General features: G+C 53.3%; 9 protein-coding genes across 9 annotated transcripts; 3 read left to right on the plus strand and 6 right to left on the minus strand.

The window, feature by feature from the left end:
- Positions 1–1,054: 1,054 nt before the first annotated feature.
- Positions 1,055–3,051, minus strand: CABS01_12465 (tetratricopeptide; the record flags this gene model as incomplete). Its single annotated transcript, XM_060545818.1, has 2 exons — positions 1,055–2,821; positions 2,881–3,051. The coding sequence occupies 2 exons, from the start codon at positions 3,049–3,051 to the stop codon at positions 1,055–1,057; spliced, it is 1,938 nt and encodes a 645-aa protein (XP_060396353.1).
- Positions 3,052–3,822: 771 nt separating this feature from the next.
- CABS01_12466 (exonuclease) lies at positions 3,823–5,943 on the minus strand (the record flags this gene model as incomplete). The annotated part of the gene is made up of 1 exon (XM_060545819.1): positions 3,823–5,943. One exon carries the CDS (start codon positions 5,941–5,943, stop codon positions 3,823–3,825), a length of 2,121 nt encoding a protein of 706 aa, XP_060396354.1.
- Positions 5,944–6,489: 546 nt separating this feature from the next.
- On the plus strand, positions 6,490–7,468 carry CABS01_12467 (uncharacterized protein; the record flags this gene model as incomplete). The annotated part of the gene is made up of 4 exons (XM_060545820.1): positions 6,490–6,668; positions 6,724–6,810; positions 6,858–7,006; positions 7,113–7,468. 4 exons carry the CDS (start codon positions 6,490–6,492, stop codon positions 7,466–7,468), a joined length of 771 nt encoding a protein of 256 aa, XP_060396355.1.
- Positions 7,469–8,137: 669 nt separating this feature from the next.
- On the minus strand, positions 8,138–9,928 carry CABS01_12468 (MYND finger; the record flags this gene model as incomplete). The annotated part of the gene is made up of 3 exons (XM_060545821.1): positions 8,138–9,051; positions 9,118–9,301; positions 9,371–9,928. 3 exons carry the CDS (start codon positions 9,926–9,928, stop codon positions 8,138–8,140), a joined length of 1,656 nt encoding a protein of 551 aa, XP_060396356.1.
- A 609-nt stretch (positions 9,929–10,537) lies between these two features.
- Positions 10,538–11,158, plus strand: CABS01_12469 (translation initiation factor SUI1; the record flags this gene model as incomplete). Its single annotated transcript, XM_060545822.1, has 3 exons — positions 10,538–10,796; positions 10,962–11,029; positions 11,135–11,158. The coding sequence occupies 3 exons, from the start codon at positions 10,538–10,540 to the stop codon at positions 11,156–11,158; spliced, it is 351 nt and encodes a 116-aa protein (XP_060396357.1).
- An 834-nt stretch (positions 11,159–11,992) lies between these two features.
- On the minus strand, positions 11,993–13,072 carry CABS01_12470 (uncharacterized protein; the record flags this gene model as incomplete). Its single annotated transcript, XM_060545823.1, has 1 exon — positions 11,993–13,072. One exon carries the CDS (start codon positions 13,070–13,072, stop codon positions 11,993–11,995), a length of 1,080 nt encoding a protein of 359 aa, XP_060396358.1.
- Positions 13,073–14,221: 1,149 nt separating this feature from the next.
- Positions 14,222–14,937, minus strand: CABS01_12471 (NADH-ubiquinone oxidoreductase 17.8 kDa subunit; the record flags this gene model as incomplete). The annotated part of the gene is made up of 3 exons (XM_060545824.1): positions 14,222–14,363; positions 14,465–14,706; positions 14,803–14,937. 3 exons carry the CDS (start codon positions 14,935–14,937, stop codon positions 14,222–14,224), a joined length of 519 nt encoding a protein of 172 aa, XP_060396359.1.
- A 582-nt stretch (positions 14,938–15,519) lies between these two features.
- CABS01_12472 (nucleotide exchange factor SIL1) lies at positions 15,520–16,806 on the plus strand (the record flags this gene model as incomplete). The annotated part of the gene is made up of 1 exon (XM_060545825.1): positions 15,520–16,806. One exon carries the CDS (start codon positions 15,520–15,522, stop codon positions 16,804–16,806), a length of 1,287 nt encoding a protein of 428 aa, XP_060396360.1.
- A 517-nt stretch (positions 16,807–17,323) lies between these two features.
- On the minus strand, positions 17,324–18,226 carry CABS01_12473 (40S ribosomal protein S15; the record flags this gene model as incomplete). The annotated part of the gene is made up of 4 exons (XM_060545826.1): positions 17,324–17,393; positions 17,474–17,770; positions 17,958–18,034; positions 18,206–18,226. The coding sequence occupies 4 exons, from the start codon at positions 18,224–18,226 to the stop codon at positions 17,324–17,326; spliced, it is 465 nt and encodes a 154-aa protein (XP_060396361.1).
- Positions 18,227–18,239: the final 13 nt, after the last annotated feature.

Genomic DNA, 18,239 nt, shown 5'->3' on the forward strand with positions numbered 1-18,239 from the left:
ACATACACAATGAGCTCCATGGTACGCCATGAAAACTTTGAAAGCGAAAAGACAAACAGAAAGGTTCATGGCCTATAAAAAAAGGCTGAAACCAGCAAGACAAAGTAAGATTCATTGAATACAAGAAGAAGGCAACATTGCAAGTGTGAATGGTCTCCATTATATAGTATAGACGAGTGTCGGTGTCAAGTGTCGACTTTCATCTGGTCTCTCGCAGGTGTATTCACCATCCACGTTCAACCCAGTCACCAATACCGACATGAATAGCGCCAAGCACGTATTAAACGAGCCAAATCTGCGAGATAGGTTGTTCGAAAAGTATCATTACCAACATAGTCCATCACTCAGCATCCAGCTCCAATCCAAAACATAATCACCCAGCATAACCAAATCTCCAAGATCTCCTCCGCCGAATTTCTCACATCCATAAAATCCATACCAAAGCATTTCGATTTCTCAAAGTTCAAAGCAAACATGTCAGGCAAGAAGACAACCCCCATCTACTACCACGATCCCACCAACCCCCCTTGGCAGGATCCGGCCAAGTGCAAAGGCACCCTGAGCCACGGAGGTACCAAGGCTAACAACTGGGGAGGCGCCTCTGGGGGCAGTAGCGGCGGAGGCAGCAGCAGCAACAGCGGTGGTGGCAGCGGTGGTGGCAACAACAGCGGTGGAGGGACCAAGAAGTGATGGATAGGAGCGCAGTGACCAGTCAGTTTGAGGTTGAGGTCACAGTTGTCAAGAAGAGGTTCCAAAGCCCTGAATAGTAGTCGCATTGACAGTAGTCTCAAGATACCCCCTTGGTTAGAATCGATCTTTTTACGAGTACTATGCGCTGAAGTATTACTGGCGACATGATTTGGCCAATTTCACAGTGTGATGGGAAACCCCACAATCCATGCAAAAAATAATGTTACAGCCAGATGGATGTTCTCGTCAAAGGCGTCGTCTCATTCATTCTTTTCCACCCGCTATAATGCTACATCCCAGTCCTCGAGGCAGCCCTTTTTTGTCTGTTTGATGAGAATATTATGCAACCGAATCCAGAAACCCTCTAAAAGTCGAACTCGCCCCTAAAGATCTCGGGATCTACACCCGCAACCGTCTTCTCGGCCAGATCCCGGCGACCCATCTGGGTAAACACTCTCCTCAGGGTATCGTACAGGGTCGTGCTTCGGTTCTGCGCCGTCATGCGGTCAATCTGCTCGTCGAGCTGCGCCGTGTTGGCGCCGCCCCTGGAGCCCTCGCCGCCGCCCAAAATCTCGTACGCCATGTTGCGGCCGCTCTTCTCGATGGCCTTGTGCATGTTGAGCGCCGCGAGGAAGTGCGAGGCCGCCTCGGCGTGGCACCCGATGTTGATGCAGCTGACGCCCAGGTTGTAACGCGCGCGGACAAAGTTGGGGTGGATGCTCAGCGCCTTCTCGTACGCCGCGATGGCCTCCTCGGAGCGGCCCGAGTTGGCGAGGGTGGCGCCCAGACGGTTCCAGAGCAGGTGCAGCTGTTCCTGCTGGTTCGAAGCCCCGAGTTCCGAGGAGTGGAGGGCGGCCGTGAAGCAGTCGACGGCCTTGTCGTACTCCTCGGCGCCGTAGAAGAGGACGCCCAGACCAACCTGAACGTCGGGGTCCATGTGTTCGCCGTCTGGGCTGAGCTGCGCCGCCTTGATGAACAGTCCGGTAACCTTGTCATGCAATTGCTGCCGGTCAGTGAAGCCCATCTCCGCCATGGGATGCAAGTCAGTCGGTGCGATGATCTGCGGGTATTTGACGGAAAGCCACCGCTCGAGTGTGCGGTAGGCAGTGCTGTCGTAGCCCTCGTTGGTATACGAGACAGCCAGGCCCATGAGGGCGGCGAGGTTGTTGGGATCTTGCTTGAGTGCTTGCTCAAGCGCGCGAATAGCCGCCGTCTCCTTCTCGTTCTGTGCCTGCGCCGAGCCAAGGTACACCCACGCCTCGGTATGCTGCGGGTTTTGCTGGACTGCAGCTTCGAACGCGAGAGCCGCTAGTGAGAGGTTTCCCCCCTCGCGCATGATGCGGACACCCTCCTCGAATGCGTTCTTCTCCTCGCTGAAGAAATTGTCCTCTTCAAAGAGATAGTTCTCGATGACGGGATCGCCGAGTCTGCCCCAGTCGCCGTTCATGCCGGTGAAATCTGGACCCCAGTCCTCGCTGTCGAATTTGTCGAAAGTCGAATCGTCGACCATGCCTCTTGCTGCAGCAGTTTCAGCCTGGATTCCTTTCCATATTGATTCGAAGTCGCCAAAACCTGTCTCACTCTGCATTGCCCTGTCCATTTCGTCCAGTTCAGGCTCCGCAGCCTTAGCCTCTTGCTCCTCCTTCTCCTGCAACTCCATCTGGGCGAACTGTTCCTCCCACTTGTTGTCGTCAAGCTCTACTAGCTTTCCCTTTCCCTTGGCGTCCTCTTGTTGTTGTTGCATCGGTTGCTGGTACATGGGTTGAAACGTGGGCTGGCCCATCATGCTGTTGTATCCCATTCCCATGCCCATTCCCATACCCATACCCATACCCATGCCCACTCTTGGCTGTTGAGCCATTTGGCCCGGCATGGGACTTGCCCTCGCCGATGAAGGCTGCTGGTTCATCTGTCTGAAGCGCGCAAAATCTTCGGGGCTGAACTGGGTTCCGGAGGGCTGTTGGAATGCCGACTCCATGGCGGCTTGGTTCTGGAAGTCACCAGCCCACGTCGGTGATGTTGAGTTCGCGCGGAGGTGGACTCCCTGGTTTGGATCGATTCGGACAGCGCCGTTTTGCATGGGGAGCTCTTGCTGGAGACCTGGGGCTTTGTTAAGGAAACCGTTCATCATCTGTTAGGACCGGTTAGTTCAAAGGCGTCCGTGACTTTAGCAGTCCGTTGTATGCGTACCTCGTCCTGCGGGGTGCTTGCGCCGGCGCTTCGGAAGCCACCGGCAAGCGCATTAGGGCCCCTTTGCACCAGTCTGTCTCTCTGAAGAGTCTTGTCATCTTGGACATGCTTTTGGAATTGGCTGAGGGGGTTGCCGGAGGTCGAGCATTCTGCGCCACCCATAAACGACATTGTGAAGGGTAGGAAGCCGGGCTTCTCGATTCGATATTGTAGCAACCGTAATGGAAATATATATAGAGAGGGTTCCCCTAGAAGCGTGGGAAAGGTCAATTTCTAGAGAGCTCGGGTAAAATTTGGTTGGGCTTGAGTTGGTAGACAGGTGGGATGTGACTGGTTTGTAATTCAGCCAACCTCGAGCGGCTGCGTCTCCGAGAAGATACCGAGGCAGGCCGGCGGGGGCTTAGGCGCGGCACACGGTTGATATCTTTCTCCGCAGCCGGAGGCGGGGTAGCCAATAAGGTCATCAAAGGTGAGAGAAAACGACAGTGGGGTGAGCGCTGACCCCAGTTCGTTTGGAGCTCTGGACTCCGAACCGCGCATGTGAGTGGCGCATGGGTGTACAAGAAACATGTCACTGCTGGGCTTCAACATCTTTATGCTCCTCTTTAGGCAATTTAATCCGACAACCGCGATGTAGATAGCCGGCCTTCAACGATAATATCATCAGCTATCTTGACTGGACCCTGATGGATGTCTTTTCTGTCAGTTCACTGTCTCCTTACCTTCGCACCCTTCATTGAATTACAAGGCAACATTTTCTCTCAGCTGCCCGTAGTTTTCCATGTCATAACCTAAGCTATGGGTATTATGTACGAATGCTCGTTCGTGAGTCCTCCGTCTGCGGGCCATGTTCAATCCTCCAGATAGATCTATAGAATGCCATGTAGCGTTCTTGTTTTGCAAGAGGTGCAGTGGCTCTGTGGTCATGAGCCCTCCTGGTGACTATTTCACCCCAATGAAGCCGATACTCTGACGAGCCTTAATAACAGCGCGTCGGAGAGTCTGCTCCTCCTCATCCGTCCATTTGACGGACAGTTGATCCCACTTCTTTCCGGGGGTGTTATACTCTCTCTTCCACTGCGTGTGTATGGCCTGAAGCCTGCTCATCTCGCGAGGATCCCCAGAGCCAGTGTACACAATGAAAGCCGTGCAGGGCGGAAGGCTCTCGTGGATAGCTTGAAGAGAGACTGACAGACGGGCCAAGCACTGTTCAAGAGGTGATCCGCCGAGCTTTCCTTGGAACTGAGTCTTGTCCAAAGGAGGAGGGCCGCCGTCGCTGCTGGCACTTTCGACCCGATTCTTGTTCCACCACCCTTGCAACGCCTCGAGCTCTCGCATCCGACCCCAAACGAAGTCGACACCACCACCGGGGATCTCCAGTCCATCAGGATCTCCCTTCACAGCACGGATGACGCCGTTGACAACGTCCGCATCGGACTTGCAGCCTATTTGATAGGTTGCTCCAGCGCCAGGGCCCTTGGACGGTTCGCCCCAATCTACAGCAGCGCTTGTCTTTCCGGTAACCAAGCCGCCTGCATCTCCGCCCTGTGCCTTGTAAGCGGTCCCGGCTCTTGCTAGCCGCCGGAATAAGTTCTCGCCTTGAGAATCGGACGCGCCCCACAACTTGCCCTTTTCGCACTTTTGTCTGACGAGATCAAGGCAGGCGCGGGAGTCTTCGATGGGATTGTGTCCATTGGCACCACCTTTTTGGATTTCGCGGTTGACATACTTCTGAGTAAGCCACTTCAATGACGCCTTCAGAGGGGGCCCTCTAGGATGGGGGTAGATTAATGAGGTATCGACAATGAAAGGGTGTGAGAATCGCAGGGCCTTCAAGTCAGACTCGAGCGAGTGTCCAATCAGGATCGTCCGCGGAGTGACGAGCTCAACCAACTTCTGTTGGATATCCTTCAAGGTGGTCGTGACTGGCTTCAGCATCTCCTCGGTGATGCCGGAAAATCGGGTGACGTAGTCGATAATGGGCTTTTCTGGCTTCACCAGTTCGTCCATGATGAGCTCGCCCGACCAAGATATGACGCTGATGCGGGTAAGTGAGTATTCGTTCTCTCCTGTCATGCACATCTCGCAATCCAAGGCGAGACATTCTCGACCAGCGGTCACGCTACCGCTTTCGATCTCCACCTCAGGCACCTCGCCGTCTTCGAGCTTGTCAACTTTAGAGATTGCCCATCCTTCGGGAACCTTGAAGGCCGCCTTCCTCTCCTCGTTCTCGATGAGTGCTGGGTGGATGAGATGGCCAGCGGTCTCGAGCTCTTCGAGTGATGCGAGGAACTCGGTAATACGGGTTCGCTCATTCTTCCATCCCGAAGGCTCTCTTGCCGGTTTAGGGCCCTTCCTGTCGTCCTTGTTCTTAGGCATCGGTGCCGTCAAAAACGTTCCCATGGGTGAGTGAAGCTTCATGTACTTGTCGTCACCAGGTGCCTTGACAGGCCATAAGTGGGGGAACATTTTGGCAAATCCCTGCAGCGCAACCGGCAGCTGGTCTGCAGTAAGAGCTCGTGGGTAGTAATCGTCGGGCGTCGTTTCCGTCCGGTCCTGGTTCCTAGCTGGGCCAGATGTGTAATTGTCAAAATTCACCCCCTCCTTGAACATGGCCTCCTCCAATCCAGGCACCATCAACACAACAATCTTTCTGAAGTTTGGTCGGTGAGAGACAGAAACCCAGTTCGGGCCCGTTCCATCAGCGAATATGTACAAGACAAGGTCGCGAAGCATAGCAAGGTTGATCTTGGAAAACAGCTTTGCGCTCGTGGAGAAGGTAATTGCGGGATAGTTGTTGGAGCCCTCGCGGGGGACCTTCTTGCGTTTCTTGCTGGATCGCTCGACTTTGGTCCATCCTTCGTCATCATCGCCAGGAGCACTTCTCTTCAAGCTGCCACTACTTTGAGTATTCGAGGAACTCTCCCGAGAACTGTTTTCGCCATTTCCTGTCTCGGCTTCGGCAGTCGCTTCGTCCATCTGAGAGGTTATTACGGGGACATCATCGGAGGCGACAATGGCACCCTCTCCGCCTTCGTCGCGATTTCTACGGCGCTTCCCCATGATGTCTCTCGTCCAATTACTGCCGATGGTAATTGGCAGAGGTTCAGGAGGTCCAGTATCGGTGGCGGTAGATCGAATTGCGCTGCGGTGAATAGTCGAGGCGTGCTTGTAGGTGTGTTGGGGTGAATTTTCAAACGGTAGCTCAGAAAAAAAGTTCCCTGACATGGAAAGCACAAATGCGACCGTTGATTCCCATTGTTAGGTGGTTTTGCGGGGCGAGCCAATCGGCTGGGTGTATGATAAGATAAGCGTCAACTGTCAGGGACCCCCGGCCTCGAGCTCCTTCCCAGTCGACAGGGACTGAAATGAGGTAGGCACGAGCAGGCAAATAGCAAGATTGCCTGTCGCATTCTGTCGCAGTGTCACTCTACCTTGCCATGAGGTACCCTTCGTCCTTCGCCGTGATGCAATGGGAAGCAACCTTTCCTATATGTCGTCCATCATACAATCTCGGAGTCAACAGCTACCAAACATATACTCTTGTCGTCGCGAAAGCCTCGAGTTCACAGATCCGTGCCGTCGCAAATCAGTTGAGCCTTCCCCAAAATGGAAGTCATCCAGTGCAAGTGCGCAAGCTGTCAAGCAATACTGGCAACTTTCTTCAATTTGTGGACTCAGATTGGGAAATCTTATTTCATTCCAACGATTGAGGCCCAAGGCAATACTCAGATGATCGCCAAGGAACCCACGAGAATTGGTGAAGCAGGATACCTCGTTGCCGAGTGGTAAGGGACCGTTCACCTTTTTTCCTTTGTGAATCGGCAGACTGATCTCTCGCAGCGAGCTTCAAGATGTCGCTTGCGCCAAATGTGATAACGTCATCGGCCTCATGTGTCTAAGTAGCCCAGTCAATCATGTGCTTCACGAGTAAGTCGACCTCGCGACTCGACTATACCCCTACTCACCCAAGGTAGCTCGCAAATACTTCTCAGAAAGACAACTATCGTGTTTCTCAAGAAGAATGGCAAGCCGGTCGAGCTCAATGTGCGCCACACATTGAAGCTCCGGAATGACTCTCGCCCCGGATCGTACCCGGCAAACGATCATTTCAATCCCGATTCTGGTAAGGTTTTGGGCCTGGGCATGAGTCGCCAAACTCCAAGAACACCGCTTTCTCTTTGCTTGCGAGTAGATCTCGATGCGCAGCGGGAGAGCATTGACAGAAATAGATACTGCCGGTTTCCAAGTCGTGTCCCAATTCGACAGCGCTGTTTCGCGCATCGAAAAGGAGATGGCAAAGCTCAACTCGACTCTAGGTCAACTTCAGAGTGACTTCGATCTTCACAAAGCTGACTTGAAGTCTGTTAAGATCGAAGTATCCAGTGGGGAGTTCTCGACACAAAACAGTTTCAAGCTGTCTCGATTGGAGAGCCAGGTTCGGACCGCAAACGCTGCCATATTTGAGATGAAGAAGCTCTCCGAAGAAGTTAATAGGGAGGATGTTGAGCTCCGAAACGATCTCCTAATCTCGCGAGAAGATTACAAGCAGCTCGAAAACGTAACCTGGGCCTACAAGCGGATGTGACAAAATCGAATGCAACCGTGAAAAACATCCTCGACATGAACATTGGCAGTGCCAAGGAAACAGCCCTTTTACAAATTGAGTTGAGGCAGCTGAGACAGATGATGGACCAGGACCGCAAAGAGAAAGTCGACCTGTCAAAGCAGCAAATACCGTTACGGGAATTGGATATCTTGACCAGCAACATGACCAAGATTGAAGCTCGGGCAAGTCAAGTGGAGACATTGCAGATGGAGTTTGATCTCTTCAAGAGCAGGATACAGCGTCTGGAGGCGAGTGCAGAGCATCTCTCTCAACCTCGCGAAAATTACAACTCGCTCCAATTCAGCAATCCAAGAGCACGGCCACATCTGGCCCATCGAACAATACCTATCCAATAACGAATGACTTGCATCAAGAAGCACCTGCCAAGGTTTCCAGCGAAGCCACTTCAGCCTCACTCAAAGTTCTGCAACCTACGAGTCGCAAACGAAGGGCACCAGCAGAGAAAGTGGCTGGAGCTGGTGAAGGTAACAAAAGCCCAAGACTCACCAGGTCGGGTGCCAGTGACAAGAGGAGTATCAAGAAGCCGAGGGCTTCTTTACCCACGGACTGCAAGTTTTGACACTCCTATAGGCAGCTCAGTGATCAAGAAAGAACTTTTGTATTCAACTTTGATCTCGTTCAGGGGTATCAATTAGCGGACAAATCGCGGTCCTCGCCTAGGTCCACCTCCAACACAGCTTTTCCGAGCTCAGACAACGCCTTGAGCGGCTCTACCAGAGCGTACCGGAAGAACTGGTCCATTCCCTTTGGATCCATGATCCAGGCGTTGATCAGGCTGTTCTCCCTGTCTCGGCCCGGAAGGCTCTCGATCTCAGCAATCATCCATCTGATCATACTAACATCGTCCCAGTGGACCTTTGGCGTCCGATCCTTGTACGCATTGATCAAGGACAAAACCATCTGGCACATTGACACTTGGTCGAGATCCACCAATACTCTGACGCCGGCGGCCGAGAACTTCTTCTTCGCAGCCATGTCCCTCGCCAGCTTTACCAGCTTTTCCGGTTCAGGCGCTGTGTGAGATAGCTCGTTGGCAATGGCGGAGAGACCTCTTATTCTCTCGTTGTGAAAGGGGATGGGATGCTTGTACGGTTCGATCTCGTACGCCACTAAGCAGGCAATGGCCAAGGCGCATTCGTGATTGCCCCGGGTTTTCCCATAATAGACTGCCGCCTTGTCCAAGAGCTGAGCAAAGGGCTCAATGGCCCATCGACCATTCTCGGTAAACCACGAGGCCGATTTGTACGCCTTCCTCAGCCACTTGTGCTTTGCTGTCGGTTCTGTGTGACGGACTTGCGCTGTATATATCTCTAAAAGCTTTTGGACTTCAATGGCTTGCCGCAATCTGTCTTTGTCGGCCACCTGAGGGTGTTGGAATCTCTCGATATCAGGTGTTGCACTCAGCTCATTCAGCTTAGCAACTCTCGGATCCTTCTGGGCGACCTGATACTCGTCCAGGTCTTCGATACACTTGAAGCACTTGCAATCAAAGTAATACGATCTCAGGCTTTCATGTCTTTTGCTCTTTGGATGCGTTTCATCTGTAATCGCTTAGCTGATGTCCTTTCATGAGACGGTCCTGAAGGCGGCTTAATACGACAACTTACCGATGTAAGATATTTCGACCTCATCCCCGGGCTCGATGAAAGCCATTGCGCGGAGTGAGGCTGACCTGCCATCGAATTGGACCACGGCATTAGGGCTGCATGAGTGATTCATCATGGCCAGTGTTGTGTCCAAGTAAATGCCATCAGTCTCATCCTCTGAAACACTAAAAGCATTCGTTTGAATCTGAAAGCACTATCAGCATACACAGGATCTACTCGGCTTGGAGGAAAGATATTATAGGGCACCACACACCTTGCACAGAACCTGATAAGCACTCTCCAGCAAGTCAGCTGAAGCTTCATCGCCACCCAGACACATCACAACCCCACGCGCCTGAAGCTGCAACTTGACCATCTCTCTGCCCTGCCACGACTCCACATTGCCCTCCAGCTCCTCAAACTTCTCCATCACCTTGGGCCGTAGCATGACCTGCGCCGCCGACCGGACCGGCGTCGGCACCCAGTTCGGCTGGTCCGCAGGCTTGGTCTTGTGAAGCCTCTGAATCGCCTTGCACTCGAACTTGTGTACTACAGACCAGTTGGCGCGCTGGCAAGCCGGTCCGCAGTAGGCCACCGTCTTACATGCCGTGCATGCGCGGAGCTTCTCTGTGACCGGAGTGTCTTCCTGCTGCTGTTTGAGGCAGTGGCTGCAGTACTCCAACGCGCGCGGGCCTGGGGGGAGCACGACGGCCGGGTTGTTGAACCGGGCCATGATGTCTCCCGGCTCGAAGCGGCGTGCCGCGTGGACGGAGCGACCCTTGGCGCCACCTTTCTCGCCGCGTACCTCTATGCCACTGCTTAATTCTGTCATAGTGAAGGCTGCTCTCCGTTGGTCCAGAAGATTTCAGAAATGTCATACAAAACTACCGAGAAACCTCTTCGATATGTTGCCCAATCCCTTGGCTAGGGATACAGGGCAAGAGAGATATCTGTATGCGCCACACTTGCATGTGGCTAATGCAAGGTACAACAGGGGAATAATCAAGGATCGACAGCTATGAAAAAAAGCTGGAGAAGCTCACCGACTTTCTCTGCTTTGGGGGTCTTGTGTGTGTGGAAGCGCGGCAGTCGTGGCAGTGCAGCTTTTTGTGCTTGTTCAACTGGGCTACCGCAACTGTTCAGATGGAACTTCACCGAAAGCTCCTGGGGCCCCACCATCACCGCTCGAGCACGGACCTGCTTTCCTCCCACCTTTCAACCCCGCCTCGTCCCTACTCCATCCCACCAACTCCCGCCTTTCTGTTCACGGCCTTTTTCCTCAGCCTCACACGAGCACATACACATCTCGACCTCACAACAGCCCCAACTCATCTTCCTATCCCAGGTTTCTTCTCAAGTCCCAAACGAAACGCGTCATATCGCCTTAACAAACCCTCCCTCACGCATCGACGTTTCGCGCGCGCGCAAAAAGCTCTTTCTCATGACTACCATCGAAAACCTCAAGACCATCGACCCCTTCGCGGACGCGGACGAGGGCGACGCGGACAAGCAGAAGAAGGGCCAGGACTATATCCACATCCGTATCCAGCAGCGCAATGGCCGCAAGACCCTCACCACCATCCAGGGCCTGCCCAAGCGCTTCGACCAGAAGAAGATTCTCAAGGTCATAAAGAAGAAATTTGCCTGCAACGGCACCATTGTGGAGGACCAGGATCTCGGCGAGGTTCTGCAGCTTCAGGGTACGTCACACACTTCAGCGAACGATGGCTTCGTTTTCATGCTGTCTTGCGCACCCTCGGCAGAAGCACCCGATTCGACCGAGGGCCGCTGAGACGAGCTCCGAGCATGGAGATACACCGCCACCTACATATACAATAAGCGAAACTGACAATCGTGGCGCACAGGTGACCAGCGCAAGGCTATTCACGACTTCCTCATCGACAAGCAGGAGGGTCTCGAGATGGACTCCAAGGTACGTCAGATCACTGCTCCCCCAATATCCATGTTGAGACGCCCACGTTCCAACTCCCCCGCATAAACCTAAGCAAGACATGGCTAACCCCAATTTCCCCGATAGCTCGTCAAAGTCCACGGCTTCTAAGGGAGCCGTTACTGCCAGGAGGCGCAATCTCCCCCTCGCAACCGAGCGGATCCCGGCGGCATGATCCCCGGAAGGGAAGGGAGATTCGAGTACCGTCTGGTCCACCACCAAACTCTTAGATCCATCTTACGAATGCTTCCAAAAGGGGGAAGCAAAAGCTTCGCGGAGATGCTTTAGGCCCCCGCTGAGCTTCTGAAGCTTTGGATGGAGTGGGACAATTCCGAAAAGGCCGATTCCCCAAACTCAGACGGGGAGAAGGGAAAGCTACCGAGAGGATCTTAAAGGTGCCTGCGGGAGATAAACTGCGACACGGTTCAGCTGCGTATATCCACAGCCAGAACATGTCGTGCCGCGCTGAGAAACTGGCAAGGGGATTTTTTGGGCACAACGGTTTTGGTGGGTCTGAGAGCTTTTTTACAGCATCCGCTTTCTTGTTGTGGCTCGTCCGCCGTCCTGTGATGACGGCACTGATGAGAAACAAGGCTTGCGAAAGGTTATGAGCATCATGCCCAGTAATGAACACGTCAACTAAACCATTGCTATTCTCGGGTGACCAACTACATGTGCTTCAGAGTTACATCAGTTAACACCGCTTGACTGATTTTCAATACCCACGGATATGGTCAACCTTCCCACTTCCACCGTGGTTCTGGCGTGTAAGTTCAACTGTTCATTCGGTATTTTGACACCAGTATCGTTGAATCACGCAAAGAATGCACCCCAGAGCCCTTGTAAACATATTTATTGAAGCTACACCCGCCGACCTCCGTATTCTAATTTTTGTCTGCCATACGTGCCCGCCCATTAACACTATCCCCGGCCGGGAACAGGAATCTAATCTGCCAACTCCTGATGTTCGCTGGTTGCCGGCTCGCCGTCACCAGGATGTTTGACACCGGATTGGTTGTCCTCTATTTGTTCGCCTTCAGCTTGGTTATCCTTGTTATTCCTGGCCTCGCGCTTGTCTTTGATTCCAAATTTCTTCCTCAAGACCAGTTTGAATCTAGCTGTGCGGCCTAGCTTCTTGTTTTGTGCCATATCGTTCGCTCCGTCCTTGTTGGCAACATCCTCAACATGTTCTGCATCACCACCGCTGTCGGACTTGGCGACCTTCTTTTGCTGCTGATTACCAGTAGACGGGGTGGCCGGATTCATTGTAAGAGGGTCACGAGGTCTTGACCCTGCAGAACCCGGAGCCGGTAGCGCCAAGGCTGCTCGAAAGGAAAGGGGACTATTTCCGGTACCAGAGTAGAGATTTGGGGCTTCTTCCTGGCCCTCTTCCCTGACCTGCCACTCTTCTCTGGGCCTGCTGGGGCCTTCACCGTTGTCGAGTTCCATATCAACGGCTTTTCCCTTGCCTTTATTTCGCTTTGGAATCTCGAGCGTCTCTTGTCCTTCCTCGTCTTGGTCACTTTCATTGCTTGCTTCGTTATCGCCGTTCTCGCCATCCTCGTCATCCTCGCACCCGTCGGCTTGCACGTGTCTTTCTTTGTCGACCGCTCCGCTACTGGTGGCACTGCCAGCGATGGAAAAGAACGGGAAGGCTGCGGGGTTAAGCCGCAAGGCTGTGGCTGGTGGCGGAACAGAGCATAGCGTGCAGAGACACATGAAAGATGGACGACACATCCGAATTTCCTCGCCCATGGCGATGTCCCTTGTGGCTCTGAAAACGGAGATGGTGTCATTGTAGTATCCGGTGAACCGGGCATTTCCGTTCGGGTCTCCAAAAGGCAGAAGCTCGTTGGGGTCGAGAGGTATGAGATGGTTTCCGAATACCATGAATCCAATGGTGTTCATGAACTCGCAAAGTATAGAATGGTGCATAGCGTTCATTATGTGTCGCGACATGGGAACTTCCTCCAGCCGTGGGCAGAATTCCCGGTAGAGCCCCTTGATTGCGTTGGCAGCGGGCATCGTCAATCCCTCCTAGAAATTGGAGAGCCGGTCATCTTCTGGTTGGAAATTGGTCACCCTGAACATGGCCGGGCCCTGGAAAATGGCAGCCCCGATTGGGTAATTTCTCATTGCTATCCTCGGGCCTTCTATGAAGGTGAGCATGTGAGGCATGGGTAGTAGCGACATTGTGATGCCGACGACGTAAAGCTTGTGCCGTGTGTAGCGGGTTGTGTATGAAATGTCTAAGTACTCGACGAGCACTACGATGGGACGATTAACAAGAAGAATGGATGAATAACGAAGAAAGTCTTGGGGATAATGCGGATTGTGATGAATGACGAAATCTGTCGAAGGAGAAGATATGGGAGAAAGGCGACAGAAGAGGATGAGTTCGAGAAGAGAAGCAGAGTAGATTATGGTGGAAGGAAGATACCAGGAAGCTAAGAGAGAGAAGGGAGGTGCACGAACGTCTACCTTGCCTTGTAAGCCATCTGGGTGCCAGGTGCAAGATGCGATCACTTTCTTTGGTATACCTTATCAAGTACCCAAAAACGACTCGCGGTGGGAAGCTGCTAGCGAGAGTTGGGTACGATTCAACAGCAGGGAGTTGGAAGGTGGGTTGAGATGGCACCATACGGTGGTCACGAGTCGCACGACATTGCTGGTCTTATCTACACTCCTAGGTAAGGAAGTCAGAACCTGTGATTGCCATATCTCCGCGAAATACCTTAGATAGCTTACCTGCTCTTTGTGACGATGATAAGTAGTGAGATTCACCAGGAATGGGAAGGAAGTCGGTGGAGCACGGGACATACTTAATAATAGAGTAATGATTACTAGAGAAGCGTAAGAATCAGAGCTTCCTAAGCAGACCAGGCAGGTCCGTGGCTCAAACACGCCCAGTGCGGTCTCCCAATGGCAGGCGGTAGACGGGATAGCTAAGCTTGATGTGCAAAAGGCATGAGCATACCAGAAGTTCAGTAAACCAATAGCCGCCCCCAGGACGCCAAGCAAGATCAAGCAAGTGAAGCTAAGGCACTCGTCTTGATCTTCGTCTGTTGCTACCACAGCATACTGGAGGATGGTCAACTGATAACAAAAGAACTGAAATTTTTGATTCAACCTCGAGTTGATCTATGTAACGGTATCATACACCACACCCTACTCTCATTCCTGCTTCTGCGCGGCAAGCTTCTTTGCTTTCCGCTCCTCCTCGTCGAGGTGCTGCTTCTTGTAGTGGGCAATCACGTGGTCCAGGTTGGTCTGGGAACCGGCAATAACGTTGCGGGCGGCGAAGTTGGACACGGCCCTGCGCATCAGTTGTCAGCTTCTATTCTTTTCTCTTTTCCATTATGAAGGCCTAGACGCCTTCCATTTCGCAAGGGGATGCTCGGTTGGGGGGAGGCGTACTCGGGGAATCTGAGGTCGACATCGCGGTTGGCAGGGGTGGAGAAGAAGAGCAGTCTGTCGAAACCGGCCTGCTCAACGGCCTTGGTGTGCAGCGCGTTTCTCTCCTTCCATGTCTCCTGCCAGTGCCACGCCTCGTGGATCTTCTGGGTGAGGTAGGGAGGCTCGCCGTCCTTGCCGGGGGCGGTGATCTTGTAGACGGCGTATGCGGACGGGATAATGGCGACGACAGCCCAGAAGAAGTTCTATCGAGTCTCAAGTAAGCCAATTGGATTCATATAACTGCCAATAGCACATCGACCGCCAATTGACAACAAATGAGGGGTTGTTCGCAGACGTACGCCAATGGGCTCCTCGACGGTGTGGGCATGGTGGTGGCCGTGGTCACCTCCGGAGGCGTAGGTTCTCGATTGGCGCAGGCCAGTCAGCCGTGACTGGCGCGCGATGCAGACAGCCCGCGTTCGAATGGCCTGCATCGTGTATGACGTTTCGGAAACGGTGTGTCAATTGACGATGGGATATCGGTTGCTGGGAGTACGTCTCTCGAGGAGGGAGCTTCGGCTTGGTGGAGGTTGATCCAAGGTGCCGGAGGAGCGTCACTTTTCGTGGATTAGCGCTAGCGCGCACAAGCGCGACCGCCCGCGTCTATTGAGCCAATCATCGGTTGCCGAATTCAAATAAGTGAAATCGCCTCTTAATGGGGCTTTTGGATACAACTTGGCCAGACGGACGACTTCGACGGATTTCTATTTCGCGATGGTAACCTGTCCTTTTCCACTGTTGACTCATTCATAATCTTGCGGTTGTGTATAAAGGCGTGCATCTCTTCAACCGATTATCGTTGCATCAAATTGCATCCTTAGACTGAGTCAAGTTTTAAGTTCCTTGAGGTCCACCTTGCGTACAATCTCTTACAGCAATAGAGCGTTTTTAGCTGGTCCTACACATCAGATAAGATTGTATCTGTTCACCCGGCCAGATTCATCAATATCATCCATCTCAACACCTCTGCAACCAACAACATACAAAGGTCAAACCCTTTATTTAAATTGGTCGAAATGGCGTCGAGGAGATCAACCCGCACGTCTCTTCTTCCATTCACAATTTTCATGGTCGTTCTCGGCCTCGTCTTTTTCGCATCATCAGCCTCCGCCTCATCACCGTCAGCGCCCTCACCATCAGCGGAAGTAGAGCTCATCTGCCACACCGACAACCCATCAGAATGTTATCCCAAAATCTTCCAACCCACGGAAGAGTTCCAATTAGTTCACGATGATCAAGAATTACCCCCCGGACTCCACGTACGCCTAAACATCAACACGGGCAAAAAGGAGGCCAAGATCAACGACCCAACCGAGAAGAACCCGGAACTTGAGGGCCTGCCCGTTGACCGCTCCATCGTGGTCGTGGACTCGGACGAAGCAGCACCTGCGGAAGCGCAGATTCCCAAGGACGCGCCAAAATACGAACCAGTCGGCGTGGTGAAGCAACCCAAGCAGGAGTCGGGCGAGTTCTACACGAGTCTCGAGTACGTCAAAAAGGGGCCCCACGGAAGCGACCTCCCCATGGACGAGGCCCTAGAGTTTCTCGAGGACATTTCTCACGACATTTACTACGGCCTCAAAATCACAGAGACCTTTGACACCGTCAAGTCCCTCTTCTGCCTCATGATTGACCCCAAGACACCCGCGCCGTCCGAGGGCGCAGTGCCCCGCGACCAGCAGGCGGCAGCCATCATCTCCGGCGCTCTCCAGAACAACCCCACTGCCCTCGAGGAGGTGACCAAAGTCTGGCCCCAGCTGATGGACTCATCCTGCCGCTCCCTCCACAAGGCGCCGCAGCTCAAGATCCGGGACGGCTTCTACGCCTCCTTCGTACGCTCTTCACCTGAGAACGGTGCCGGCGACGCAGCGAACCACGACGTCCTCCGCGCCGCGAACAAGGCCAAGGCGCAAGTCGCCGCCATCAAAGGCCTCATCAAGAGCCCCACCATCCGGGACGACTTCATCGCCAACAAGGGCATGGACCGCCTCCTCGAGGTCCTGGCACCCGAGGACGCGCAATGGGAGACTGCGCAGCGTAAGACCGGCCAGCTCGTGCTGGACAGCTTCCTCGACGAGAACATGGGCGCCGACGTTGGCGTTTGGCCCCTGTTCAAGGCCTCCGAGGCGGACAGGTCCAAGAGGGTTGCCGACCGCGTGAGCGACGAGAACTGGAAGGTTGCGGTCAAGGCGATTATGGAGAAGAATAAGGGCGACTCGAGCCCCTGGAGCCGGGATCTGTATGAGAGGCTTGATGCGCATGAGAAGGCGCAGTTGAAGATGATTGGAAAGGATGAGCTGTGATGTGAGTGATGAGAAAGGATGCATAGATCATGACATAGATATACCCAGGTGCTTTCGGTGCCGTTGTTACAGATGATCACTGTCCATGCTGGTGCCCTCAGCGGTATCGTACAAGTGATAAGCCTCGAAGTACCTGAACCTCCAGGTTGGTCAGCGAGATTCTGGTGGGTCCAAACGATGACATTCTGATATTGAAGAACAAGGGCTTAATTAAGTTGCAAGAAAGTGGCCACTTTTATCAAGGTTCCCTACGCGTCCAAAAAGAAAATTGACAGTCGTAAAACGTCACGGCAAAGTATGAGTGGAAGAGTGAAATGTACTTTTGGTATCTCTTCGTTGAATTCATTCCCATTTTGAGGCTCAAACTTTTTAGCGGACAACGATGTTGTATTGAACTATCATCGCCCAAACAACATGATAGCGGCCTTGCCTTGCTACCAAAACCATTTCCCGTTTCGCCTTGATGCCCGTTTGAATGCAAGAACCTCCCATAGACAGCCCACAACCATACTCTCCCTTACTTCAGGGGGATGAAACGAGAAGAGTGCGTGGCACCGATACCGGGTCTTCCGTGCTTGACGGGGCGGCTGGTAGGCTGTTAGTATTTGTTTCGAGGCGTATCGCTACGTCTAGGCAGCATAATCGGGGTGGAAGGGGGGGCACATACTAAGAGATGGAGAATTCAGCAAGGTAGTGACCAACCATCTCGGGCTTGATCTCGACGGTGTTGAACTCCTTGCCGGAGTAGATGCCAATGACGGAGCCGATCATCTCGGGGACGACAATCATGTCACGGAGGTGGGTCTTGACGAGGTCGGGCTTCTCGTTGGGCTTGGCCTCCTGCTTGGCCTTGCGGAGCTTCTTGATCAAGCCCATGGGGCGGCGCTTGAGACCGCGGTTGATGCGCCGGCGGGCACGGGCGTGGACGACATCGCGGAGCTGCTCAGAGTCGAGGTCAAGGAGACTATGGAGCGAGAAGACATGTTAGCTTAGACTGTTCCCCTCATGTGGTGCGATTGATTCTCGGTGTCTTCGGATCGTGAGGTAGGTGGAAAGAGGAAAGATGGTGATGAAACCATCGTGGTGTTCGTCGATCGTGGGGTGCCAGGTGTGATTGATGGTGGTGGGATGTGAGATATGGGCAAACGTACGCCTCGAGGTCGATTCCGCGGTACTGGAACTTGCGGAACGCTCTTCTCTTCTTGAGCTCGGCAGCCTCCTCGGCGTTCTGTATGCGTCCATCCAGTCAGCCAAAAACTGTTCTGTTCCAAGAGGTGAAGCCCACGCCACCACGCAACAAGTCCCTCCCCCATTTTTTTCCTTGTCGCGGGCGCGTCCATTCGAAATTGCTTTATTCTTTTTCCATCGCTCAGGGAAACAGGAGGAGATTCGCACGTACGTATTCGGGGTCGTCAGCCATCTTTGCGGGTTGT

The sequence above is a fragment of the Colletotrichum abscissum genome, assembly GCF_030869225.1.
Source record: "Colletotrichum abscissum strain IMI 504890 chromosome Unknown Scaffold_38.1, whole genome shotgun sequence".
Lineage (NCBI taxonomy): Eukaryota > Fungi > Ascomycota > Sordariomycetes > Glomerellales > Glomerellaceae > Colletotrichum > Colletotrichum abscissum.